The sequence below is a fragment of the Lemur catta genome, chromosome 1 (assembly GCF_020740605.2).
Source record: "Lemur catta isolate mLemCat1 chromosome 1, mLemCat1.pri, whole genome shotgun sequence".
Taxonomy (NCBI): domain Eukaryota; kingdom Metazoa; phylum Chordata; class Mammalia; order Primates; family Lemuridae; genus Lemur; species Lemur catta.
Window position 1 is genome coordinate 28,554,251 of NC_059128.1, and position 26,999 is coordinate 28,581,249.

The window sequence follows — 26,999 nt, forward strand, 5'->3', positions numbered from 1 at the left end:
AGCCTCCCAAGTAGCTGGGACTACAGTCGTCAGCCACCATCCCCAGCTAATTTTTCTATTTTTTGTTGAGACAGGGTCTTGCTATGTTGCTCAGGCTGGTCTCAAACTTCTGGCCTCAAGCCATCCTTCTACCTCAGCTTCCCAATGTGCTAGGATTACAGGTGTGAGCTACGGTACTCAGCTAGTTATGATTTTCTAATCCCCATTTTGCACTTGAAGAAACTGAGGTTAACAGAGAGGTTAAGTAAATTGTCCTAGACCACATAGCAAGTCATCGGAGAACTGGGATTCAAACCCAGACAGTCTGGTTCTAGAGTGTCCACATCAGTACAACAGCACCTGTCTGTAAAAGTGCCTTCTGAACTCTAAAATACTATTTCAGTGTTGGTTGTTACTGTAATGAGTGGTACAGTTAGTAGGTTGGTGGCTTCGTCTTTATATACTAATTGAAGGTATGTGTTCAGCACCTAACCTACTGTCTGGTACTCAATAAGGTGTCAGTCACTCTGCCATCTCTTGCCCTTGTCCTGAAGAGACAGAGTGCTGGTGCAAAACAATGTCAATTCCATCCTGTACAGAGCTTTGGGTGGGGGTAAGGGCAGGTGATAAAATCATAGAGACAGATCATGCAGCCGCAAGCAATTGCACTGTGCATCAACAAAACCCAAGGAAGCAAAGAAGGGAAGTCTTCAGATTGGAATCTCCTTCACCTTTAGTAAGACACGAAGCATGAGAGAACTTTCCTGATATTCCACTGGCCCAACAGGCTGCCCTCTAGGGCTCCCACTGACTTCACAGGGCTCCATCCCAGTAACCCAGAGAACAGGCACACATCCTAAAACCAGCGCCAGGAGACTTCTGTCTCATGTCTGTGAGCAAGAGATTAACAACCTTCAACTAGGTGAGGCAGAGTCATTCAAGAAGGTTTCTTTGGACAGAAATCTGAAAACCTGTATGCTAAAATAGAAAGTATCTTATCCTTTCAGTCTGAATATTTTCTAATCATGATTGTACCCTTAGTCATTTTATGGGGTTGAGGTTTTCAACGACTAGACTGTTACTACTTAACAGTTCTTGGCTGAGCTCCAGACCTTATAATCAACTGTCTACCTGACATCTCTTGAGTATAAAACTTAGCATGTCTAACATTAAACTCCTGAGATTCTCTCCCAAACCAGCTTCTCCCCCAATCTCCACTAATGGCACTGCTAGGCTACCAGTTGCTGTAACCAAAAACCTTGGTGTCATCTTCGTTTCTTCTCTTTCTCTTACCCCTTTTCCTCAATTCTTTCAGGTCTTTATTCAAAAGTCACCTTGTCAAGGAGGCCTTCTTTGGCCCCTTTGAAATGTAACCCCTTCTAACATTTCATAGCCCCCTTCTCCATTTTTTTCTTCTTTGCATTTATACCTCTCTAATATATTATGTATTTTATTACTTATCCTGTTTCTCTGCCTTCCTATTAGAACATGAACTATAATGAGGGGATTTTTATCTATTTTGTTCACTACTTTGCCTCTAGTGCCTTGAGCAGTGCCTGACACAGAGCAGACGTGTGAATAACTGATTGAGTAGCATAAAAAATGAGGAACCCCAAATTAGCTGTGGACCCTTTAGCAAGTCATTTATCCTTGCTAGGCTTCAGTTTCCTTGGATGTGAAATTGAGTGTTTGCACTAGATAGCAGTTTGCACTAGTGTGCAGACATCCCTGCATTAACTCAAAAAGCTGGGAGCAGCTGTGGAGCGAGAAAGGGTCTGAAAATGTGGGTTCAAGTCCCAGTAATCTTACTTAGGTCTTAGTTTCCACACCCATAAATTGAAAGGGCTCCACCCAGTGACCGCTCAGGTTACTTCCAGCTCTTAAAAAGTAAACTAGAAAATAAGTAATTAAAAAAAGAAAAAAGGTGTCATACTTCTTAGTACCACACGGTGGCGGGGTTGCCCACCACTGACTCTAGGAGGGTATTGCTGTTCCGAGTCCATAAACAGCCCCGGGTTGCTGGGCAATAAATATGTTGTTCACACACAACTGTGATGGTTGCTCAATCCTCAGATCTTATTGGTTTGTTGAACAAATAACAAAAATCTTTAAATTGATATTGTTTCAGATAAGAAGGTGTACATCTCAAAACCAAAACAGTGAGCTGAAGTTTGAGCTCAGTCTTTGTTAGCAACATGAATTAAAAGCCCAGGTTTGAAAAGCGGAAGAGTCACAGGAAGAAGCCTGTGTCAGTGTCAGGTGAGTGAGGCCACAGCTTAATCCGTCCACACATCTGCCTGCAAATAACCGAGAACGTTCCCTCCGTGCGGTAGGCGGGATAGGGAACAAATGGGCTGCTTGGATTCCAGAACCTTTTTGTTTGCTTGGAAGAGCCGTGAAAGCCTCTGATAAGTAAAAAAGACTTATCATTATTAATTATTAGCAGCTATTATCATTATTGTTACTATTAGTGTCATCCTCAGGTTCTGAGTTTTCTCTCCTCTACCATCTTTCCAACTAACAATAATGCTTTCAGTTTGAAATTTGTATCATTATTACAAAAAATAAAAGTGCTTTTGTAGTTCTTTATTCCAATTACAAAAGTATTACATGATTATTTTAGCTATATGGTAAATAAAGTAAAATGAAGGCAATAGAAATTACCCGTGCTCTATCACTTAACTAAGAAATACCTCTTATGCTTTTGATACTGTCCCCCCCACCGCATTTGTGATCATATTGTATCAAGGATTTTTTTCACTGCTTTTTCATTTATCATTATATTGTTCACATTTCTACATCATTACAATCTTTTTATAATCGTCATTACTAATAACATACTTTTTTGGTGGCTTTTTATTTTTTTAATTGACAAATGAAAAGCGTATATATTTATGGTGTACTACATGATGTTTTGACATACGTATACATCGTGGAATGGTGAAATCAAGCTAATTAACATATGCTTTGCCTCACATATATTTTTTTTTTTGTGGTGAGAACACTTAAAATCTACTCTCAGTAATTTTAAAGTATGAAATATATTGTGATAAACTATATTCACCGTGATGTACAATAGATCTCTTGAACTTATTCCTTTTTTTCTAACTGGTAACCACTATTTTACTTTGTTTCTATGAGTGCAACTTTTTTAGATTCTACATGTAAGTGAGAACACGTGATATTTGTCTTTCTGTGGCTCACATATTTTTCTAATTAGAAAAATCAGTACATTTTAGTCATAGAAAAAACTACATAATATAGGAAAAACAAAAAAAAATCACTCCTAATCCCATCGTCTGGATTGAAGATAATTGCTGTCCACATTTTGACATATTTCTTTCAATGATATTAATGCATTTTTCATAAAATTAGGAATATATTATATATCTAGTTTTTCTCTTAATTTTTCAAATTTATTCAAAAATCATTTTAAAAGTATAACGGATAGATTTCCTTTTTTTTTCTCTTTATATGATCATTTTTACAATCATTACATGTTGTTCAAAAACCCCCAAAACCCCAATTGTAGGGATAATTTTATCATTAATGGAATCACTCTTCTTTTGACTGGACCTATTTGGGGCCCTTGGCTGAAAGGCTGAAATGTAGTCCTTGCAGACCCAACATGGTCATAAGCAGTGTAACTTCACAGAGAGCTGTCCCATGGGCTCACTCTGTGACCAGGCTGGATGAAGCAGACCTTCTATTTGACCTTCACTCCTTAATTAAAGGCTCTGGTCATGTTAAAATGCAAATAGCTCTAGAGATGTGATATTCTAATCAGCCCCCCATAACCTATTCCTTTTCTCAACTGAGGTTTTCAAAGGAGATAGAAGGGAGAAGAAGAAAGGAGGGAAGATTTCTTACCATTTTGATGTTTCAAGCTGAATGAACTCACAGAAGACACAAATTAAAATGCTATCCATTGCAATGACAACATTTACAATTAATATATTAAGCACCTATTATGTATTTAATATTAGGCACTGCCAGAAGGACCCTCACTTCATCTGACCCTCGAAACAACCTCATTTTACACAATCTCATTTTACCAATGATGAAACGGAGGTTCAGAGAGGCCAAGTGCCTCATCCAGAGTCGTGACTAGTTGATCAGGAACCTGAACTCGTCTGTTTGACTCCAAAGCTTCAGTTCCCTCAGCTCCAGCACACACCTTTCCCAACCAGTTGCTTAAAATCACATTTAATGCAAATGGAGTTTATGAATCAGGAACTTGGGCTCCTTTACTGAAAGCATGTAACAGGACAGGTGAGGGGGCGGGCTGGCTCCTTTAGAAAAGGTCAACAGCTGCTTGAGGAATTTTAGCATCAAAATACTAATTTGAAATATTTCCTAAAAGAACCAAGGAGAGGTTGACATTCATTTACTAAGTCATATTTTAGGCTCAAATAATAATAACAGTAACCACATGCTAGATTCTGTGCTAAGCACATTACAACATTGTGTCATTTAGTCATTCCAGGAGGCCAGGGAGATAGATATTATTACCCCTAATTTGTGGATGAGGGTCTAGAGCACACAGTAAGCATAGATTCAAATTCAGTCAGGGCCTAAGACCCCAGCTCTTCATTAATCTATGATACTTTACCTTTTCTTTCTTTACTTCCTTCCCTCCCCTCCCTGTTTTTCTGTTTCTCTTTCTTTCTTTTTCTTCCTCCTTCTTTTCCCTCCCTCTCTATCTTCCTTCCTTTCTTTCTACCTTCCTTTTTCCCCCCTTTTCCTCTCCTTTTTGTTCCTTTTTCCTTTCTTGCTTTTCTCTCTCTCTCGTCTCTCTCTTTTTTAAGGGAAAAACCCTAGATCCAACTTCCAATCAAGAGGCCTCTACCATTTTCTAGGGTGCAATTAAAGGGTGTTTCTGAGAGTAATGGGCAAATGAAAGAAGGAAATAAACATGTTGAATATTTACTGGGTGTGAGCAGCGTGCTAAGAGCTTTTGTATGTCTTGCCTCATGTAACCCTATAAACATCCATTAAAAATCAGGTTTTATCATTACGCCTCTTTAAAAATGAGGAAACTGAGGTTCAAACAGGTATCTTGCCCAAAGTGACATGGTTTTTAAAGGGCAGTGCGAGGATAAACTATGATCTGTTGATTTAAGTCTAATGCCAACTTGCATTACTGATTGCTGTTATTTTCTCCCTGCTGTATGCTATACTTTTCAGTGTGGTAGAGAAAATGTCCCCCCTTTTGGGTGACATTTGTCAACACCCTGCTCAAAACCTAATAGTGGCAAAATCTTGGTAATTCTACATGGCTTTCAAAGTCTTTTACAATCGTCCATCCTTTCATTTGGTCAATTTTATTTCCCATCACTCCCTTTTTGCACTCTCCCCTCTTCTCTGGTTGGGATTTTTATTATTGCTACCCATTACATTAATTTCTATTTCCATACCTTCTATTTTCTACTAATCAAGTTGCATACATCCTTCAATGCCCAGTGTAAGCATCTTCTCATCCATTCTTTATCCATTCTAGTTCTCCGTGAAGGAAATATTTGATCACCTTGCAGCCCTACTCAAAACCTTTCATTTATAAACCTTTTTATCTGCTAAACAAAACCGAGGCTTCTTAGCCTGGTATTCAAGTCAGCCATCCAGTTGCAAATATTTACTGAGAATCAATTATGTGCTAAGCACTCTCTAGGTGCTGGGAGAACCAGACAGACTGGTCTCCACCCTTATGGTGAACACATTGGACATTAAATAATTACAAATAATCAATTACATAATTACTAGTGTGAATCAAGAAATTACAAGCCCTCTACAATGTGGTCTCAACTTATCTTTTCAGAGTTCTTTCTCATCCTTCTATTCCATCCAAATGGGCCCACCTTTCCACGTTTTCCTACCTCTGTGGCTGTGCCCACCCTCTCCCTCCTTTTCTGAACAGACTCTTACCTGCTTTACCCACTACTCCTGCAGGGCCAGTTTTGGTTCACCTTCTTCCTTGACGCCCTTCCAGACAACTTTGCTCTGAAGGATCCCCTCATTTGAATTCCTAGCACTTATGCATTCAACAGATTCTTCCTGAGTGACTTGCTGAAATGTTTGATGAATGACTCTTCATGAGATCTTAAACATATGCTATGGTATTAAAGATTTAGTTTACAGAGAATTAGAGTTTTCCCACTGAGAGGGATCAAGGATTTCCCCCCACCACCTTTCCCTCTCCCAGGGAGGGGAGGGAATTCACAAAACTATATATAGTAGAACAACAAAATTACAGATAAGAAAATGACAATAAAAATTACCCACTTTCTCATAATCCTACTACATAAAGAGACCCACCACTGACATTTTTCTCTTTCTAGTATTTTTTCCTCTTTCTGTTTTTCTCTGTGTGTCTACACCCAGGTCATAAAACTTCCCCTCCCCACGTTAAAACATTCTCTCCTCTCTCTCTCTCTCTTTTTTTTTTTTCAAGACAAGGTCTTGCTCGGTTGCTCAGGCTAGAGTGCAGTGGTGCCATCATAGCTCACTGCAACCTCCACCTGCTGGGCTCAAGGGATCTCCTGTCTCAGCCTCCTGAGTAGCTGCGACTACAGACACACACCACCATGTGTAGCTAGTTTTTGTATTTTTTTGTAGAGACCAGGTCTTGCTCTTGAGCTAGTTTTTCTATTTTTTGTAGAGACTGGGTCTCGCTGGTCTAAAACTCCTGACCTCAAGTGAACCTCCCACTGTGGCCTCCCAGAGTGCTAGGATTACAGGCATGAGCCAGGATGCCCGACCATCTCCCCTCTCTTCTGTAAGACCTCAAATGTGTGGGATTCCTAGGTATACAGTGTATCTATATTTGTGTGCAAACCACAGAATGCGCAGGCTATGAGAACAGAGATCTTCCAGTTCACTGCCCTCATTTTAAGGATGAGCAGACTACAATACAGTGTTAAGCACTTTCCCAGGGGCATGCGGCTGTCTGGTAATTTTTCCAAATTGCCCCATCTGTCTTGAGTTTGTCTAATAATAAGCCCCAAAGTAAAATTAAGCAAAAGCACCAACTCTTGCTAAATAAATCATGTCTATTCCTACTACTGAAGGGGAAAGAATAACAAAGTTTGGTAGAGATTGGGATAGATCCATCAGCACTGGCTTGTTTTGAAATACCAGAGAACCTTTCTTACTGGAAGTCAACATTGCTATGATGGGATTACAGCACAGAAGAAACACGACAGGCCACCTATGTCATTCTTTCTTAGTGTGTAACAAAGGCGTGTAGAAGAGGTCGGCCGTTGCTCAAGAACTACAGCATCGTTTTGTATATATATTCTGTTTTGATTCTTCTTTATCTGATCTCTGTAGACGTCACCATGATCCGAAGTGCAATTCACAAGGCAAAAGAAACTCAAGGACTGTAGAAAAGTTGAGTCTTTTCAGAGACCAAGCCTATTTCAGGACAGCGCTCCCAGTCTCAGTTTGAAGCACCAATAAGGTGGTCCCTTCCCTTTCTAAATTCTAATAAAATGATGGCATTGGAATTTCTTCTTACAGAACCCAGGAAAGGGCGAGCTGTGTGCAGTCTTCAGAGGGGAGAACTGTGGTTTTCAGAGCTCTTCTAATGAACATTCTCGCGGTGAGCCCGAGTCTTACAGAGGCGGTGAACGGTTTCGGGGTGGGAGTGTGCGTGTGAGGAGCGGGCAGCGGAAGCTGATCCACCGGGTTGGCTGGGGCAGAGCCAGATCCTGGAGCGGGGAGAATCCAGCTGCAACCCGGAGCTGGGGAAGAAAGCGTTCCCAGGAGGTGCCACCCAGCTCGCTCCCCCTCTGCTCCCTTTCAGAAGCCCCTTTGGGATGAAGATCACGGGTGCTGCCCAGTTGAGCCCCTGCCCATCCGCGGCAAACAAAGGGAGAGGCCTCCGCTCCAGCCTTTTCAGGCAGAATGAAGGCTCGGCCTTACCTTTCAGGGACACCCTTCCCTCCCGACGCATCCAATGAGGCCCGAGCCTCCTCCTGCGAGGAGGTGTAGAACTGTCCGGGTAAACGGACAGGTACCGCGGACCAATGGCTGGAGCCGCGGCGGGCCAATGGGAGAGAGAAATGGGTCGAGCTGGGTTTGAGAATGAGGGAGCCCGCAAAGGGGGCGGTGCGCCGGAGGGGCGGTGGGCGGAGAGGGACCCGCGGGGTGGCCGCTGGGTGGCTGGCCCGGTGCTCCAACCGCGGCGAGGGGAACCTGTGCACGGGCCGGCCGCGGCCAATGGGAAGGCGGACTGCGCGGGGGGCGGGCGGGGCGCCGGGCGGCCGCGCCCCTTCGGGTCCGCGGGGCTGGGGCGGAGCCAGGCCCCCGTCAGGTGGCCCCGGCCGGCGGGCGGCGCTGGGGGCGGGGCGGCGCGGCGCGAGGCGGGGCGGGGAGCGGCGGCCGGCGGGCGGCGCGGGCACCGGCTGCGCGAGCAGGTACCGGAGGCGGAGGTGGCGAGGCCGCCCCGGGGGTGCGAGCGGGCAGGCGGGGACTCCGGCCCGCCGCGCCACTATGCTGCAGTGAGCGCTCGCGCTCGGCGCACTTGACGCCCCGCCAGCCCCGCGAGCCGCCTCTCGCAGCCCCGCCAGCCCGGGCCCTACCTGCGGCCACCGTCGCGGGAGGGGGGTCCTCCCAGCTCCGCGGAGCCGCATGAACAATAGGCAGCGGCGGCTCCTGCGGGCGGCGGCAGCCCCGCACCCTATGGATCGGCCGCTCCATGGAGCCCTCCAGAGCGCTTCTCGGCTGCCTGGCGAGTGCCGCCGCTGCCGCCCCGCCGGGGGAGGACGGAGCGGGCGCCGGGGCCGAGGAGGAGGAGGAAGAGGAGGAGGAGGCGGCGGCGGCGGTCCCCGGAGAGCTGGGCTCCGACGCGCAGCTGCCCTACTGGACGGCGGTGTTCGAGTACGAGGCGGCTGGAGAGGACGAGCTGACCCTGCGGCTGGGCGACGTGGTGGAAGTGCTGTCCAAGGACTCGCAGGTGTCCGGCGACGAGGGCTGGTGGACCGGGCAGCTGAACCAGCGAGTGGGCATCTTCCCCAGCAACTACGTGACCCCGCGCAGCGCCTTCTCCAGCCGCTGCCAGCCCGGCGGCGAGGACCCCAGTTGCTACCCGCCCATTCAGTGTAAGGCGAAGGCGGGGCCGGGAGCCTGGCGGGGAGGGGAAGGAGGGAGGCCTAGGGCTGGCCGGGAGGGAGGGGAGCCCTCGCCAGGGTTAGGTTAGGGGTCGGGGGCTGCGGTGGGGAGGTGCCTGACCTGGGTGTGGGTGGGTGCGCGCGCGCTGGGGCTGCAGGGGCTTTAGTTGGTGCAGTGGGTAAGCTAGAGGCGCCGCAGGCCCTGCCTGGAACCTCGGGCGACTGGGCTTCCTAACCTTCCTACGACTGCCTCAACAGCGGCTTCTGATTTTCACATCCTGAAGCCGGAGCAGGAGGATCTCCCCGTCTCCCACTCCCTTCATCTCCTCCCTGCCCCCTCCCAAGTCTGGAAGGATTTCTGGCAAGCTTGGTGGTTACTGTCCTAACCTTAGTCCTCAAATCGGGGACCTAGCCAACCTCTTCTATCACCTGTCTCCGCCCCTTAAAGGCATTGCTTTGAAAGAGGTGGGGGTGTCTCCTGCTGGGCTGGGCTGATCCTGAAGTCCGGGAAACGTGTGAACTCCAGGCTGAAGTGCCTTTGAAAGGTGTTGATTTCTTGGATCCTGAATCTGAGAAGTTGTGCTAAGAAGGGTGTATGTGTTGGGAGTGAGGGAAACAAGTGATGGATGGACACATGATTAAAGAGGGAAAAGTATGTCGTTCCCCCATGAGAGATCAGGAGTACAAGGTACGTTGGCGAAATCCCAGTCCCTTGCCGCCTGGCTGTTCAGGCAATACATTTTCTCCTTTCTTCTCACCCTAGATCCTTGCCTATATTTGGAACTGGCCAAATCTCAGGGGGTCCGTGCCCAGGGGTCCCTCCCAGGCCCTTTCTCCCAGTGTCCTCATTTTCCTCAGTTTCCCAGGAGGCCCCTATTCCACACCCTGTAATGAAATTTCTTTTGTTTTCTTCAAAGAAGTTAAATTGCCGTTAGATCCCTTAATCAATTTTACTAGGTCGTTTCAGAAGAAAGATGTAAATATCTACTAGTGCTGTTTACACTATTTTTTGTACTTGAGAATTTGCACTATTTTCCATGTTAAAAAGATATTGTTAATATATATTTATTAGTTTATGCCTTATTTTGTATACTTGGTATCTTAATTGATTCTTTTTAAAAAATTCGTTACTAAGGACCAACTTTAAATATTTAGTTTTTTAAAATTTCATTTTAACAGTTGTCTTTCTGGCCCTGTAACTTATTTTCATCTGAACAATTGTGTTACTTTAAGATGGTTTTTACGTACCAGCATTTCATATCAAAATCATAACCTCTTTAACTTGTTTTTCTGATCTTCTTTTTCTATTGGTGTTTTGACTGTCAAATTGATGTTCAAATCTTTAGTTCCCTTTTTTTCCTCCTTCTCATTCAATTTAAAACCTCACATTTCTGCATTTTGATCTTTATAATGCCTGGAGGTAACACATTATTTTAGATTGTTTCCAGGTACTCCATCATTTTGATGCTGGTTCTGGTGAGATGAAGGGTAAGGGTCCTGGCATAGTGTTTTGAAATAGTATTGAAAATGAACTTCGTCATATATTGGAAGAAATATGAATAGTCTGGCATGTTAGAAAACATTGTGCAGTTTTAAACATAAGTCTGATTTTGAGGTTGTTTGTGGGTGAAGTTTTGTGATTTTGTTTTTAGGGATAGCTGGTGTCAGAGTAGAAGAGCTATGTGAGGTTAGTGAACAGAAACTCAGTTTCTTTAATGTCTGTGCTCCTGCTGTCAGAGCAGTCAGGAGTGAATATGACTTAGGCTGAGAGAACCTATCTGCAGAGAGCCAGGCATGGCAACACCTTCTTCATTAGGTGGCTAGGACTTATCTGTATTGTAACAAAAGTTAACAAAAAGTTGAATAGAGTGGATTCCTAAATCTGGAACCCAGATGATGAGAAAGAAGGAAGTACCTTGTGCTTTTTGAAAGAATTGACTTGAAGAGTATGACATTTGAAAGCCTGGTAAGTTTTTTTATTTGGTCTCACCAGAAGTTCTGATCTTGACTGGAATGAATTCTTGATAATTCAGAAAATTTAATTCTGGTCAAAAACTAATTATTGAGTACCTAATGAATGATAAATACTGTACTGTGTTAAATACCAGGGGATAAAGAAGTGGTAAGATAAGGAGGTGCTCATAAGTCACATAAGGGAGATTGGTAATGTAAATATAAAATTTCAGTCCAGTGCTTTGATAAAGATGCACATAGGCAATGCTGACAGGTGCATCTCTGATCTGGATGCACTGTCTACCTGTTCAGTTAGTATCACTCAGAAAATAAAAGTGATTGACAAACCTGGTCTCCAGAGACTTGGAATAAAGTTGAACCACTGATAGCTCTTTCCCGGAGTTACCTTTTGAACTTCCCCTCTGGGCATGCATTGTGACACATTGTGGATCGTAAACAGAAGACACTAAGTTAAGCAATAGTGTTAAGTTTTAGTTTCATATTATTGCTTTTTGAAGTGAAAATTTTGTTTCAAAATTTATTCAAAACAGAAGGGGAAATTATTAAATTTTGTGACAAAGAAAACATGTCATAGTGGTATTATAAACCATCTTACATTTATATAGTGCTTTTGTCTCCTCCAATGTAGATATATATTAGAGTTTAGCTCTCTGTGGATGACAAATATAAATAACCCAGGGGCTCACTTGTCTCTTTATTTTAGCGAAAGATGAAAACTGTAGGTTCCAAATTTATCGCCTTGGGAGACATAATTCTAGATGTTAAAAAAAGTTTATCTTATAAGAGAGTTGTATCTGTTTTCAAACAGGGCATACATTAAGGTTATTATTAATTCATACTTCTCTTTCCTACATCTACTAGAAATAGAAGGATGTATTTTCAGATGTACATAAGATTTTTAAGTGAGTGAGATGTATACCATTCACTTGCCCCAAATCCACCAGAATGTGCTTATACATTCATTCAGTTTCCAAGCGTACAATTGGGAAAGAATCACATCTAGACTCCAAAAATACAAGGAATATGGTTTTGTTCCTGATATTTGTGGAAATATCCTTCCACAGAAACTGAAAAATGTGCTGAATGCAACTCGACCTGATTCTTACTTAAAACCAGGTCTTGACTGGAGCAGGGAAAGGGAGGAGAGCCGAACATACTGTGCTGCAACTGAAGGTCTAGTCTCCTAGTTTCTATCCAAAAGGACTTAGTAGAGAAGGAAAAAGAAATCCCCCTTCCCTCTTCTCTTCCTGAGTTTTATCTATTTGAAAGTTGTGTTCTATATGTTTCTTGGAGGCTAGTCATAGTATTTCTTTAACTAAATAGCAAGAACCTGAGATTTTATGTTCCACCCAGAGAGACGTTATTGCTTTCCCTTCCCCACGGAGGTTTTCTGTCTTCTGTGAAATAAATGCCCTGGAGGAGCTGTCCTTTCAGCACTCTAGCACTGAATTCTATCTTTTAAACACTCCTACATTTAAATAAATATTTAACACCTACTGTGTGTTCACCACTATGCTTTAGACCAGAGAGAAAAAGGGAAGAGTACAAGAGAAAATACAATAGTTAATTCTCTTAAGAACAATTTAAATACTCAGTTGAGGAAATAAGATAACAAATACAAATTTTTAAATAGTCGCCCATCTTTTCATCAATGTAAAAGCTGGTGGAAAAAAAACGACTGTTTCTTCCTTCCATAACCAAGGGGACTCTTCACTTATACATTTCTCTGAGAGGGTTATTCTAATTTTCATTTTTTTTTTTTTTTCTTTTGAGATGGGTCTCAATCTGTTGCTCAGGCTGGTCTTGAACTCCTGGCCTCAAATGATCCTCCTGTCTCAGCCTCCTGACTAGCGGCACTAAAGGCACATGCCACCATGGCCAGCCTCCAAGACAGTTTCTAATCTCTCTTTAACATAGACATATTTTTCTCATTCATACAGATGACATCAGGCAAAATTAGTAATCAGTCGGGATTCACTTTAGGACTCAGAAACACTCAAGCTATTTTAAGCAAGAAAGGGATTTAGCACAGGAAATTAGGTACTTACAGAGTCATTGGTGGGGCTGGGAGAAGGGGCTCTCAGCTGGACCTACACAGACAACTCCCAGAACATCAGAACTGGCCTACCAGCAAGCTGCTGCTTCCCTGATGGGGAATGTCCAGCATCAGGAGCTGCTGTTGAAGCTATTGGCTTCAAGAACACCCTATTGTATCTGCAGCCCAGAGATTAGGCAATCACTCGGCCATGAAACATTCTTCTCCACATCCACGGAGCTAGTGATTGGACACTGACATAGTGTTGTAGAAAAATCCCCCTCCTCTACAGCCTTGCTTGCCAGGAGAAGCATCAAAAAGACGGTTGTCATCTCACTTCTGCCTTTCAAATCTTGTGCATCTCATTGGCAGAACTTAATTTGCATTCGGAACTCTAGCTGTAAAGGAGGCTGGGAAATGTAGTTTCTAGCTTTCGGACCTCTGTAGTACTGAAAGACATGCTGGAGGGATTTTGGGATGGAGGCTGATTGCTAGTCTGCAATATCTGCCACACCACTTATTCTTCAGGAAGACTCCTAGATGAGACAATAACCTTTGAATGATTGGAACTTTTGGGGTCAAGATGAACTCTGCTTTTTGTATACCTAAAGAGTGACCACTTAACTTTTCCTAATAGTCTCCTTTGTGCAGACTGCCAGTTGCATAATGAAATACAAATGAATATTAACCCCATATAGGATAGAAGTGCTATAATTAAGCAAGGACAGATTTTTAGCACCACCAGCATCTGAGTGGAGAATGGAGGCGTCATGGGGCTGGCCAAGTAAGGAGGGAACAGCTAGCAGTGGGCAGTTCCTCTTTTGGTCTTGCCAAAAGTTCAGAAATATATCTTTGTTTTCTTAGTTTTTTAGTAAAGTGTGATCAGTCTCTATATTTGTTTCAGAAAGTCCAAAAGTCCAATTCAATTTTTTTTTCCAGATCTGAATTTGGTTTGTTTCCTACTGAGGTAGATTTTTTTCTTTTCATTTTATTTCAACAATCTATTGGTCCCCAAATGTTTGGCGTGGCTAGTACAGTGGTGAATAGGCAGAGGGAATCTCTGCCTTTGTGGATCGTGCAATCTAGCAGGACGACAGGCATTGAACAAGTAATTAATTATAACCTTGAGGAATCTTGCAAAATAGAAACTGCCACAGAAGTGTTTGAAGGGGACCTGAGCTCATTTGGTCTTGGGGTTAGGAAAAGTTCCTCTGTGAAATTGATATTCAAGTTGAGCCCTGAGGGGTGAGTATGAATTAGCCAGGTAAAGACAAAAGAGACTGAAAAGATAGGGAACAGGGTTTCAGGAGAGAAACTTAAAATTCACTTTGCTCGTATATGACTTAACACCAACCACATGTAGCCCCAGTTATGATCACTGGTAGCTACTATTATCTGTCCATGGAAGCCTTTCCACATAGAGCTAAATATATAATCAAGTGCCTTAGGTTCCAACGCTAGATTTGGGAAGGAGAATGAGTGGCTGAGTTCTCGATGTGATACTGAGAACATCAGCGATTGAACTGGGGTGCAGATGACTGCTGGAGTGAGATGTCTGCAAGAAGGCTTCTTTCCTGTATATCTCTGTCACCAGGTCCTGGTTGAATCAAGTTCTGAAAGTCTCCCAAGTTGACCCCCTACTCCCTGTATTTGTTGCTGCTGAGGTTTAGACTTCAATGCTGTAGTGGCCTCCTTTTGCTGCAAGCTTTCTGTCCTCCAGGTTATATTCTACATGGCTGCCAGTATTGGTTTCCTTTCTGAAATACAGGTCTGACAACACTCCCCTTCTGAAAGATGCATGCCTCCTATTGTTTACAATGTGAAGTTCAAGACCCTCAGAATGGCTTAAAAGATATTTCACGACCTGGCCACCCCCAACAAGGCTTTGGGCCTCGTCTCCTATCCTGATGCATATAACCCAGCTGCACTGGACTCCCTGGAGTTCCTAGTGTACCATACACTCTCATGCTCCATGTTCATGCTCTTTTTCTTCCCTCTGCCTGGATTGTCCTTTTTCTCCACCTTTGTTTCCTTTATTGCCTGATGAGATCCCTCCCCCCATTCTTTAGGGCTCATGTCAAATGCTGCCTTCCCTGAGAATCCTCTCCCTACTAACCCTCTCAGTCCTCTGTTCTGCTGTGGAGTTGGTGATTTTCCTAAGCCTCTGGTCATACTTCTGCAGAAGCTCTTCTCACGCTGTGGTTTGCTTGTCATGTGTCTGCCTTGGCACTGGACTGTGTGCTTTGCACGCTGAGTGCACAGTAAAGCTGAGTAAGTCTCACAAAAAGGATCTCCCCCAGTGTTCCCTTTAGTTAAAGTGGTTGGTCTTGGTCCAGGATTCTGCATGATTTTTCAAGTGGGATTTATTTAATGAATATTTATTGAATATTCTTAGTGATGATGTGCTAGTCACTAAGGAAAATGCAAATGAAAATAATTTAATCACAGTTCCTGCCCTTATGGAGTTTACCTTACAATGGGGAGACAGAAAGGCCCAGTGAACAGACAACTTGCTATGCTTACCATCCAGGTAAATGGGCGGTTCAGTTGTGTTGTCAGGATGTTTTTGACGTTCTTCTTTTTTTCTTTCCTTTCCCAGTGTTAGAGATTGATTTTGCGGAGCTAACCCTGGAAGAGATTATTGGCATTGGGGGCTTTGGGAAGGTCTATCGTGCTTTCTGGATAGGGGATGAGGTGGCCGTGAAAGCAGCTCGCCATGACCCCGATGAGGACATCAGCCAGACCATAGAGAATGTTCGCCAAGAGGCCAAGCTCTTCGCCATGCTGAAGCACCCCAACATCATTGCCCTCAGGGGGGTGTGTCTGAAGGAACCCAACCTCTGCTTGGTCATGGAGTTTGCTCGTGGAGGGCCTCTGAATAGAGTGTTATCTGGGAAAAGGATTCCCCCGGACATCCTGGTGAACTGGGCTGTGCAGATTGCCAGAGGGATGAACTACTTACACGATGAGGCCATTGTCCCCATCATCCACCGTGACCTTAAGTCCAGCAACAGTGAGTATGAAGAGACAGGCTAGAAGGGGCTAAGAGCAGGTGCAGACTCAGTCTGTGGCATCAGTGGGAGTGGATTCCTAGTGGAACCTTAGTGGGCAGTGAAACTCCTTGCTTAAGCACATTCCATCCTTGAGTTGAGATGTTGGGGGGTGAGGATGGGTGCCAGGAGAGATTTGTTTAGGAAGAGAGGAATGAGGTACCTGGGGGATTTGATGTACTTTTGAGTTCATATCAGCAAGTAAAATTGGCAATGTGTAATTCTGATATTCTGTGCAAAAAATGTATAGATTTATTTTTCCACTTGAGGGAAGTATATATGTAATCGTAAGAGGGATTTTCCTCTTTGTGGAACAACAGGTAAAGCAAACCTACACCACCTGTTTGAATTTCTCCCTAAACACCTCAATTTGAGATACCAGTCACAGAAGGGACTATAAGAGGAGGAGCATTGTTTGAACTATCAGCCAATTTGGTGGCAATGTCCATTTGGACACCATGAACTGGCTGGTAGCGTTACAGACCTCCTGGTAGCCCGGGGGTGGTATTAATTAATTACCATAACTACCTAATGTTTACTGGCAGTGAACTGAGAAGTAACTGTTTATTAAACATCCAGAACCCATAAACTGGACTGTGAAGCAAGTGTTAGATATAATTAAATGGTGAGCTGGTAGAAGCTACAGACTTTCACATTGGCTGAATCAGCAGGAGTAGGAATATGCTTCTCTTCTGGGACAGTGTGTGCTCACTCTTGCCTTAACTGAGTGGTAGAGAGGATGCCTAATGCTATGTGCTTACAATCACTTTGAGCATCCCGTCCCAGAGAGGAGGGCATTTGAGTTGAAGGGCTCTGGGGGTGGCAAGGGCCCCAGGGACTTCACTCTCTCTGCATCCTTCAGCTCTGAGGCTAGAAATCCTTCAGACTTTGTTTTTTTCCAAGCTATTCTGTGTGTGCCTTTTCTGTTGATGCTATTGTGAATCTGTTTACTTTAAAAAATAGATTTTAAAATTATGTAAGCAGTGCAGATAAAAAGAGAAAGTTAACCCATGTTTTCCCTTAGAACAACTATTACATTTGGCATATCCTTCTAGACATTTTTAAAGCATAGATGGTTTATAAATATATGAATATACTGTTCAATTTACTTTAAAATAGCCTTTATTATCTTTATCTGTTCTACTTGTGCCTTTCTCCCTCTTAATAATAGAAAAATTCCTCCTCACGAGAGTATGGAACATTAGATGCGTATTTTAGATGTGATGCATGTGAAGGATTTAAGTTACATAAAATAAAATCTGGTTTCACTTTTTCCCTTTGGCATTTTCCTATCTCTTTATCATATGGTTATTTTCATCCCTCCTCCAAAATTCTATTCTTTAAGTGTATTAAATAAATTAAAACTTTTGGTGATGTCATTTCAAATAATTTCTGCCTAGAGATTGCTTTGGATGATGGAGTAAAAAGCAAATGTGTTAGTGGAAAGTGTGAAAGAGATGCTGAATTTTCTTTATTTTATTTTTTCTTATATCGTATCATGCTGGGAGGCAAAGTGCTGTAATGTTATATAATCGAGCCCATTTAGAAAGTTGGGCTAGGATAATAGAATTGTAAAAGCTAACACTTCGTTGATGAAGTTTTGAATTTGAGTATAATCTCAAGCTACGCATACAAGGTTTTACCTCTTAGGAGATTTGTGTTTGGGAGTCTAAGCTCTTGTGAAGAAGGAAAACTACCTTGCCAAAGTTCTGCTGTTTGTAGGAGAGGGCAAGAGACCTGAATGTCATTCTGCAATCCAGGAGACAAAACTCTGGCCCTTTCTTTGTCCTTAAGTGAGTTGTAGGATTGCCAAGGGGGAGCCTTCAGGTGGGTTGCGGCAGGAGTTGGACTTACACATAGAGCAGTGTTTTAAAGGACCTTGTCAAGACAATTAATGCCCAGAAAATTGCATGATTGGTGCTGCTGTTGATGTTTGCTGTCAGTCTCACATGGGAGTTGGGGTAGCACCTTGAAATTTGTCTGCAGTTGGATGTTTGCCTGGGATCGTACATATCCAATAGGAGCCTTGGTGACACCATCGTTCTTATTCCATTATGGTGTGTGCATGACTTGAAAATCGTTTTAGAAACGTTATGCCACTTCTTTGGCCAATGCCTCCAGCCTGGGAGTCATAACTTCTTTGTGTTTTGTAGAATTAGGAACACTGGCCCGTTTCCCTTGTTTTATTAGGGGTTTCAGAGAATTGGATTTTGGTCATTGTCATGTGAGGGCAGAATACTAGGAATTATTTGTGTTAGTTGACTTTGAACCAAGAGAGAAGAGTTATATCTTTGTGGGAAAGAGAAAGTAGTTGATGGTAAACGTATTGCCGTTATAAAGGTTCAGTAAAAAGTGATTTATTAAAATGTTTTATTATCCTGGTCACCTACTTTAAAAAGTCTTTTGCAGTTCACTGGCAGTGAACTGTGTATGGCATATGGTATCCTATGTTGATACATAATCTGCGTTGAGTTTAGGTTTGACTGTATGTAACTTAAAAAACAACACAAAAGAACTGTCTAAACCAAGGTATGTATTTATTTGTCTTTGAAAATAAGTCTGGAGGATTTTAGGGCAGCTCTGCAGTGCCATCGGGACCCAGGCTCCTAGTTTTTACCCCATCATCCCAGACCATGGCTTGCGTCCTCAGGATGGCTGCTGGAGTCCCAGTTGTGTGGTCCAAGTCACAGGCCTGAAGGAGGAGGAGATGCAGAAGCACAGGGAAAGGGGCCCCACGTAGCTGAGTCGGCTCCCATTAATTTTCCAGAAGTCCAGCACAACACAAGTGCTTGCATTAATTGGCCACCACGTGGTCACCTGGCCGTGGCTAGCTGCATAGGAGTCTGAGTTTGAAATGGAGGCCTTTATGCTGGGTGACAGTGGGCCCGGCTGAAAATCAGGGTCTGTTACGGACGAGTCACACTGCTGTTGGGGGGAGCAGCTAGCAGTGTGACCAGGGACTCTTAATGCAGGACGAGCTCTGGGAAGAGCTGTTACCACAGGTATTTAGTGTCCTGCAGCCAAACAGGTTTACCCAGGCCCTGGGACTTGTGGCTCAGACCCCTGGTTTAACTGCTGGTTTATATTGCTTCACCACATCACATCATTAACTGAAGCATCACATCCTCAAACTACTTATTAAAAGCCTCTGGCTATAAAAATGGATTTATGTGTCTCTGCTCCATCACATCAGGGAAGACCGGTTCCTTGATTGTTAGCAAAGGCACTGGTGGAAGATGGTCTTTGGGTGGAAAGATTGTTCTTTTGGGGGTAGGTAGATGGATCTCAGGATTTTGTGTGACAGGTGGGTAGCTTGGCCTGAAGGCATTTGACAGAAGACTAGTTTAATAGTGGCCATTAGAAGTTAAATAAGTAAAAGATGAGGCATTATGAAAAAGCTTTGGAAAATGTAAAGATTTACCCAAAGTGAAGGTAGTCTTATTACTTTTATTTTATTATTAAATAACTTCTTTGCTTCCCTTAGAAAACACAGAAGTAAAGACAGTGTGTCTTTTTCCAGTTTTTCTGTGCATTTATACATGTTTGTTTTTATCCCTAGATAGTATCCTAATAAATATATTCATTGTAGCAGGATTTTCTCCCTCCTCTTGTCAGCATATTGTCAGCCTGTGTCCCTAATCAGTACGTTTTCACCTGCACGCTCCTGTTGGACAGCTGGGGTATTTCACCGTGTTATTTTGTGTGGCCCTGTAGTGCTTTAGTTTCATATAATTGGGAATAATGTCAGTCTGCTCACAGGGCCATAGCATCCACATTTCATTAAGCTTTGATTTTTCTCCTGCCTATACCTTCCTTAGGTTTTAAGCAACTCATTCTTAATTTTATGGCTGAAAGGGCAGAGGTGAGTGGTGCACTGTATTTGGTTTGGGACTAGCCACACCTGCCTTACTCTCTTCAGATGTCAGCTTAAAGCTCTTACGAGGTCTTTGCCACTTTATCTCCCTCTTCTCTTCTAGAGGCACTTTCCCCTCAAGCCAAGCTGGTCTCCCCTCTCCTCCAGGAATATACTCTGTACTTCCAAAGGCTCACGTCACACTCACCCTTGCTCCGGGGTTAACCTTGCTTGCAGGGGTGCCCTCGCCTCAGCTCTCTGCCTGTCCACTCCTTACCCAGTTTTCTGTACTCCACTCAAACGTGGCTGCCTTTCCTTCTGGTAACCCAGCACGTCCTTGCTGTGGTCAGTGCTAAGTAGTCACCTGCTAAACGTGCATTACCTGGTAGTACATAAAAGACTACTAGAGTGACAAGGGACTAGAGCTGCTAGTCCAGCGGTTGCAAGCTCAAATGCCTTCCAGCCAGGGTAAGGAAATTTGTGAAGCAGCTGGTAGGCGACCATAGGTCATAACAAGACAGAACACTGTGCTGGCCTGAAGGCCAAGCTAAGTTGCATTCTCTGGCCGCCTCTTTTGGTTGGCTGTGATTTCAGGAGCATCCCTTATGTCTCCAAGTAGATTTTGTGTCTTTAGCTCCCAGTGCAGTCCCAGATGCATAGTAGGGCCCTCAATAAATGTATAGATAGAAGGAATTAATGAATAAATGAGTGAATAAAGTATCACTTAAACTGGTTTACTTATAGGATCTCAAAACATAAAGCCTCCCTTCCTCTTATCCAAGGCCATCATACACACTTCACTTGCATGGAATTTGCTCTTTATCCTCATTAGAATCCCCTGGCCCTTGATCCATCCTAATCGTCTGAGTCCAACAACCTGTTTTGGATGACCAGGTGTGGCATTTTGATGATGCATTTGTTACCAACTTTGAACACCTCTGCCGCCTCCTCTCTCTGCACCCTTTTGGTCACAGTGCTGGCTAACTCTCTGGCTGATGTCTCTGCTGCGACTGTTGCCAGCTGCCAGAAGCTGCTGGAGCAGGCTGCTGCACCACGCTGCCTGGATCCACCCCAGTCTGTTCTGTGCAACCTCAGCACTCCTTTTGTTCCCATTTGGGCACTGCCCACCATGCTCCTCACAGTGCCCGTCCTGGTTTTGTTGACTTGTTTGATTGGCTGCTCCTTTTGCAACTGGAGGCCCGTGTAGCATCCGCTTTCTGAATTCTGTATCACACGTGCTTCACGTTATTCTCCAACCTGCTCTTGAAGTTTACAAGGCAGGACGCTGAAGGTGTGTGTTCATCAGTGTGAGGACAACAGAGCTTCCATCTTCCCCTGGGCCTCAGGCCGGCTGGCTCTGACATTATAAGCCCTGCAGTGTTCCTGGACCAGACACTGGCCAAAGTCCCTGGGTGAGATTTCTCATGGCTGAGAGTTTGCTGGCTGCCAGACTTGGGGTTCCCTGTGACCCGCCAGATTCACGGGGGGTCTTTTAGTGCTCTTGTTCCTGCACATGTGGTAAAGCACATTCCACCTCATGGATGATGCCACTAAGGTACAGGCACCCCAGCCAGGGACAATATGGCATGAGACTTGCCTAGAAAAGAATGAGGAATAGCCATAAAAGCAGATTTTCCTACAGGAGAATAAAATAAGAAACCATAAAACGTTCCCAGAGTGGATCTGGGTGGCAGGGAAGCATCAGCTGGAGAACCCAATTCCTGGTCCTTTTCGAGAGGTAAATAAATGACTCATGACTGCATCCACGAATGAGATATTTCCGGTGGTGCCTGGCTCAGGTCCTTCTGAATCTCTCTCCCCGTTATCCTCCTCATTGGGGTTCTTTGCTACAAGTTCCTTCTTTTAGAGAGTTGGAAGATGACGGATGTGTTTTGAGGATTTTTGCAGGCAAAAGTGTATAAATCAAGAATTGGATTTATCCTTTGGTTGCAGGAGGCTACACCTCAGGTTAGCTAGCAGCTGTCAGGCATGTTCCAGAGTATCATTTTCAGTTGACGGATAGCATTTTCTATGAACACAGAGACAAGTTCCGTAAGCCAAAATGCACACATAAGTGAATAAAGCAGAAATGAAGCCAATCACCAGCCACATGAACAGGACTCAGCGGAAGAAACCACCGTGGCCAGAGGGCTGACTTGCAAGTCTCGTTGCATCTCTTGGTTCTTGAACTTGGCCTGGGAACCTTGGACTTTTGTGGCTATCTCCTGAGCAAAGATGACTTTCTCTTATGGGCCATTCTGAGTGCTTGGTGTTAGAAATACAGCAGTCAGCAAAAACAGACACAGGCCCTGACCTCAAGGAGCTCCCTGTGGGGTCAGGGAGATGGACCTTGATCAAAATAAAGTAACAGAAAAATGTAAAGTCAAGACTGTGGTGAGTATCATGAAAATGACTAATAAAGAGACATGCCTGGACAGGGGTGTTGGAGGAGGGTTTCCTGAGGACGTTTTGTTTCAAGTGTGATCTGAAGGAGGGAAGAAGAGTTGATTAGACTGTGGAGGAGACAGGTGGGGTGAGAAGGTTCCAGGTAGTGAGACGGGCAGGCCCAAGTGCCCAGAAGAGCCTGGCCTCCCGGGAGGCAGAAGGCATCCTTGGCAATCCTTTTGGATTCTTTTACCTCCCTCCTTTCCAGTGGTTGGTGGAGCAGAGGGACCACTGAGGAGGCTTCATGGGGGACATTGGTCTTGTTGTGGGCTGTGTGCCTTCATTTCCCCAGGGTTTGCTCTGGAGTCCTGCCTCCCTTTGCTTCCTGTTTGTCACATCAGGGGCTTCTCTGCAGCTTACTGAGTGAGGCAGGAAGTAGCTCGGGACCCTGGGCAACACTTAGGCACGCACGGAGCTTGTGTTGGAGCCAGCGTGGAAGATGATGCCGCGTGGAGGGTCTTGGTCGGGATTTCTGGACAATGAGCTCTTAGTTGCAGAAACTGGCCTCGGCGAGGAGTTGAGCTCAGGGCAAGGTGGGCTTCAAAAGGTGTGTGGGCTCTGATTTCCCAAAGAATATTTAGCCTCTTTCCCTTTGCCTCTGTTTCCTCTGATTTGTGCCATTATTGCCTTGACAATTTAATAAATTGTTGCCTTCCCTTCTCCACATCCCTCCCCAAGCAAACGTGGTAGCAACTAAGTAGTGACCACCTCTTACAGGTGGCCTGTGGCACTGCCATTGCTCAGGGTCAAGAACTGCGCTTCTGGATCTTTAAGGAGATAAGAGTCTGCCCATCTCTCCTTTCCTCCACGTCTCTTGGCAAACTTTCCATTCCTTAACCTGGTGCTTCAGGTATGTAGGTAGCCAGGGTCACTTCTGGATAGGACACAAAGCAGTGATGTCAGTGGTCTGGTTGAGCCAAGAAAAAAACAGAGCTGCTTCCCCAGGTCCAAGGAGCCCAGCTCTTTACTGTGGAGTCCCTGTCACTACCCCTGACAGCCTGTCATAGAACCACGCTATGTTCCTCTTATAAAGTAAGGACTGTTAGCACAGGGCCTGTGAACCCCCTGGAACCTATGCAAAATGTGCTTAGGTTCATTCTGGGGGAAAAGGGTCATAGGGTTTTATTAAACCAAGGCTCAGAGAAGGTTGAACTTAACTGGGCATCTGTGTAAGAGGCGTTCTGGTGCAGTGGAAGGAATGTGGGCCCCAGGGCCGTCCTTGACACTGACTGGCTGGGTGGCCTTGGGCGCATCTTGTGATCTTTCTGGACTTCAAATTCCTCATCTGTAAAACGAGAGGTTTGGACGAAATGGTCTCTGAGGTCCTGCCTAGGACGTAAAGCGTGAATGTCTGTGTGTTCGGGAGCAGGTGCTGATTGCATGGTGTGTCTGCGTCTGCCTGTCCGGCTGCAGTGGGCTCACATTCCTCCGCTCTCGGCTGCTTCTGGCAAGGGCTGGATCTCCAGAATGGGTGTCTCCACCGCGTGGTTTAGTGGAGGAAACAGCTGACAGGAGCCCCCAGGTGCTCCCCTTCCCCGTTGCTGCCCAGGGCACAACAGATGGCCTTGCTGAGAGAAGATGCTCCGGTCACATGAATCACGTTGTGGCTTCACAGCAAACCGAGGACAGTCCTTGTCTGGAAGCAGGACGCAGTTAGGTGAATGCCCCTTCTGTCCTTGGAGCTGAGCAAGGGGTGTGATGGTGTCTCTGATCTTTGCTGCTGCTTTGGCTTACACTTGCTTCCTGCCCACTTTTCTGACATGACACAGGACTTTTCCAGACGGGGCTTGGGATTGTTCAGGTGGTTTTTGCTGTGTGCCTCTGTGTCCCCATCCACCAGCAGAATCACAGGAAGACCCTGTCCCCCGTGCAGTCCGCTTTGCTCGAAGTGTGAGACACAGAAATTAGACATATTAAAAGCGATGGACTGCACGTCCTTTCCCTCCTGACTTCCACAGGGTTTTTGCTCATTGTGGGAAGCTTGGCAGTTTTGATCTGAGAAGAAAGCATTCTTCCCCTTAAGGTTGACTTTGGGAACTGGTGTGATCTAGTGGGAGGAGCCCTGATTTGGGAGTCAGCCAGCCTCGGATTGAAGCCACTTCTCAAGGACCTGACGCTGGGCGTGTGGTTAGCCTCTTGGAGCTCCAGGAAGCTCATCTGTAAAGTGTGGACACTATAGAAAAGAGCAGTGTTGTTTTAAAATGGTACAAAATAATATGGGCTGGGTGCGGTGGCTCACGCCTGTAATCCTAGCACTCTGGGAGGCTGAGGCGGGCGGATTGTTTGAGCTCAGGAGTTCGAGACCAGCCTGAGCAAGAGCGAGACCCTGTCTCTACTAAAAATAGAAAGAAATTATATGGACAGCTGAAAATATATAGAGAAAAATTAGCCGGGCATGGTGGTGCATGCCTGTAGTCCCAGCTACTCGGGAGGCTGAGGCAGGAGGATCGCTTAAGCCCAGGAGTCTGAGGTTGCTATGAGCAAGGCTGACGCCACAGCACTCTAGCCCGGGCAACAGAGTGAGACTCTGTCTCAAAAAAAAAAAAAAATAATAATAATAATATGCGCCAAGCATCACGCAGGCACTGCACTCAGTGAATGGTGCTGTGCTTTTTCCCTCTTTCCACGGAGCAGGAGAAACTTCCTTCCATTCCTTGTTATGTAGTCGTACACAGGATAGGGCTGGATTTCCCTTCTTAGCGGCGTGAGGGTTTTAGGCAGCCCTGCACGGCCTTCGCAGCCAACCAGGCATCGTTTTACCCATCCCGCTGAAACGAGTGGATTTATTTCGGCTGAAGCCACTGAAAGGGATTAATCCCCAGTAGCCCTTCTAACTGTGCCAGCCTGTGCCTCTTGCTCCCTCTGGACCTGGCCTTAACTCGAAGTGCTCAGCCCCCTGGAAAATGCTGCCTTGTCCTGTCTGTTACCGCCTTTGGCCTGATTGAATGGGACAGCTGGCCAGCTTTATGGCTCTGCTGGACTCTCAGTTGATAATTAAAATGCTTTCGCCCCAGGAGGAAGGCAATGTATTTGTCTCCCTCACTTCTCTGCTGCATCGGTTCTGCTTTTTTCACATCCCCTCCTGACTTCCCCTCGTCAGCGTGGCATGTGTCTTTGAAGATGCTGAAATATTCAGGGCGGGCCAAAGAGATCTTATTTTGAGTTTTGTGGTCTTATTTTGGAAGGTGAATGGAGTGCATATGCCCCCCCCTTTCTATCTCTGTGTAACAGCTTTATTTCCTGCAGCTACTCCCCCAAATCTGGTTGTGCCCAGCACTTAGGAGGTTCTCAAGAAATGTTTGTGGTTCTGATCATCATGGATTCCAGCACTGTGTCTTCTCCTATGCATATCCCTTTTCCCTACAGACACTCTCCAAACAACACCAAACCTCTTCCCCTTTAGTGCCCACTTTTAATGATGTGAACCTTGCTTTCCATTGAGATGAGCTCACGGGAGCTGTGGGTGAGGCTGGGTTTGAGTCCTGCTTGGCCCTGTTACTTGCTAGCTGGGGACCTTGAGCAAATGACATACTCTCTGTGCCTTAGCTTCTGCAGATGTTAAGTGGGAATAATTATATCACCCGTCTTATCTTACAGGGTAAAAGTGAGGATTAAATAAAATAATCTAGGTGAAGTTCTTAGCAGGGGCTGGCACGTAATAAGCGCTCAATATATTCACCATTTTTGTTGTAATTCCAGCCGCTACCCTTGTTCCTTCAGTATTTAGATCACAATTTAAGAAAAGTCAGTCTCCTTCCCACCCTAAACCCCAAGCGTACTTCTTAGAAGCAAATGAAATTAAGTTTTTTTTTTGTTTCCTTTGATAACTTATTTTTGTGAAAACATGGAAATCCCAATAGGATTCTTGACAGCAGAGGTGTTACTGTTTTTCTTCCTTTCATCTTCCCCTGCTCCCGTGTCCCCCTCCCCTCTCCCCTCCTCCCTCATATCTTGCATAATACAGCAGTGCAGGTGTTCGGCACCAATTCCAATTTGCTAAGAAATCTTTCATTTTTCTGTCCCTAGTTCTTTTCTGGATGGACCGAAACTCCTTTACTGAATGAGGTGCATTTGCTCTCTTCAAGCCCTTGCCTTTATAGATCTATTTCACAAGCTTTTTCAGGCGCCTGGGTCCCTAGAGGAAGGTGTTCCTTGGAGTAGCTTGTGAAGCCAGAAGCCTGATGTTGGCCTCCGGAATTGTCCAGCTGGAGGCTCTGAGTATCCCTCCGTCCCTTGCAGCAGGGTTGGGGGTAGGGCCGTTGCAGCACCAGTGGGAGGGACAGCAGGGCCCTGGCAGTGACTGATCTCATAGCTAAGACCTTTCTTTGCAAATCCTTGTGACTGCAAGCGGTTGTACCTGATAAGAAGGTGATGTAACAGGCAAAAGTATCACTGAAAAAAGAAAAAAAAAAATCTCAGATTCAAGTGTGCAAACACAACTGTTTTCTTCTTTATATTTGGCTTTCCTATTCTTGTCTATATTCCTCATCTCTTCCTGCCATTTTAGTCATGGTGTATGTGATGTCTGGACACTTGCATTTTTTTTTTTGTTTCTG

The 26,999-nt window shown here is 44.8% G+C and overlaps 1 protein-coding gene across 2 annotated transcripts in view; it reads left to right on the forward strand.

The window, feature by feature from the left end:
* Window positions 1-8,596: 8,596 nt before the first annotated feature.
* MAP3K9 (mitogen-activated protein kinase kinase kinase 9) overlaps window positions 8,597-26,999 on the forward strand; it is a 74,547-nt gene continuing 56,144 nt past the window's right edge. The window contains exons 1-2 of one of the 2 annotated variants that reach the window (XM_045564704.1): window positions 8,597-9,077; window positions 15,695-16,108. In XM_045564704.1, the coding sequence (XP_045420660.1) occupies window positions 8,675-9,077; window positions 15,695-16,108 (817 nt within the window). In that variant the 5' untranslated portion in view covers window positions 8,597-8,674. Of the gene's footprint in view, window positions 9,078-9,618; window positions 9,775-15,694; window positions 16,109-26,999 lie in introns of those variants that run through there. The other variant, XM_045564713.1, reaches the window with a different exon arrangement.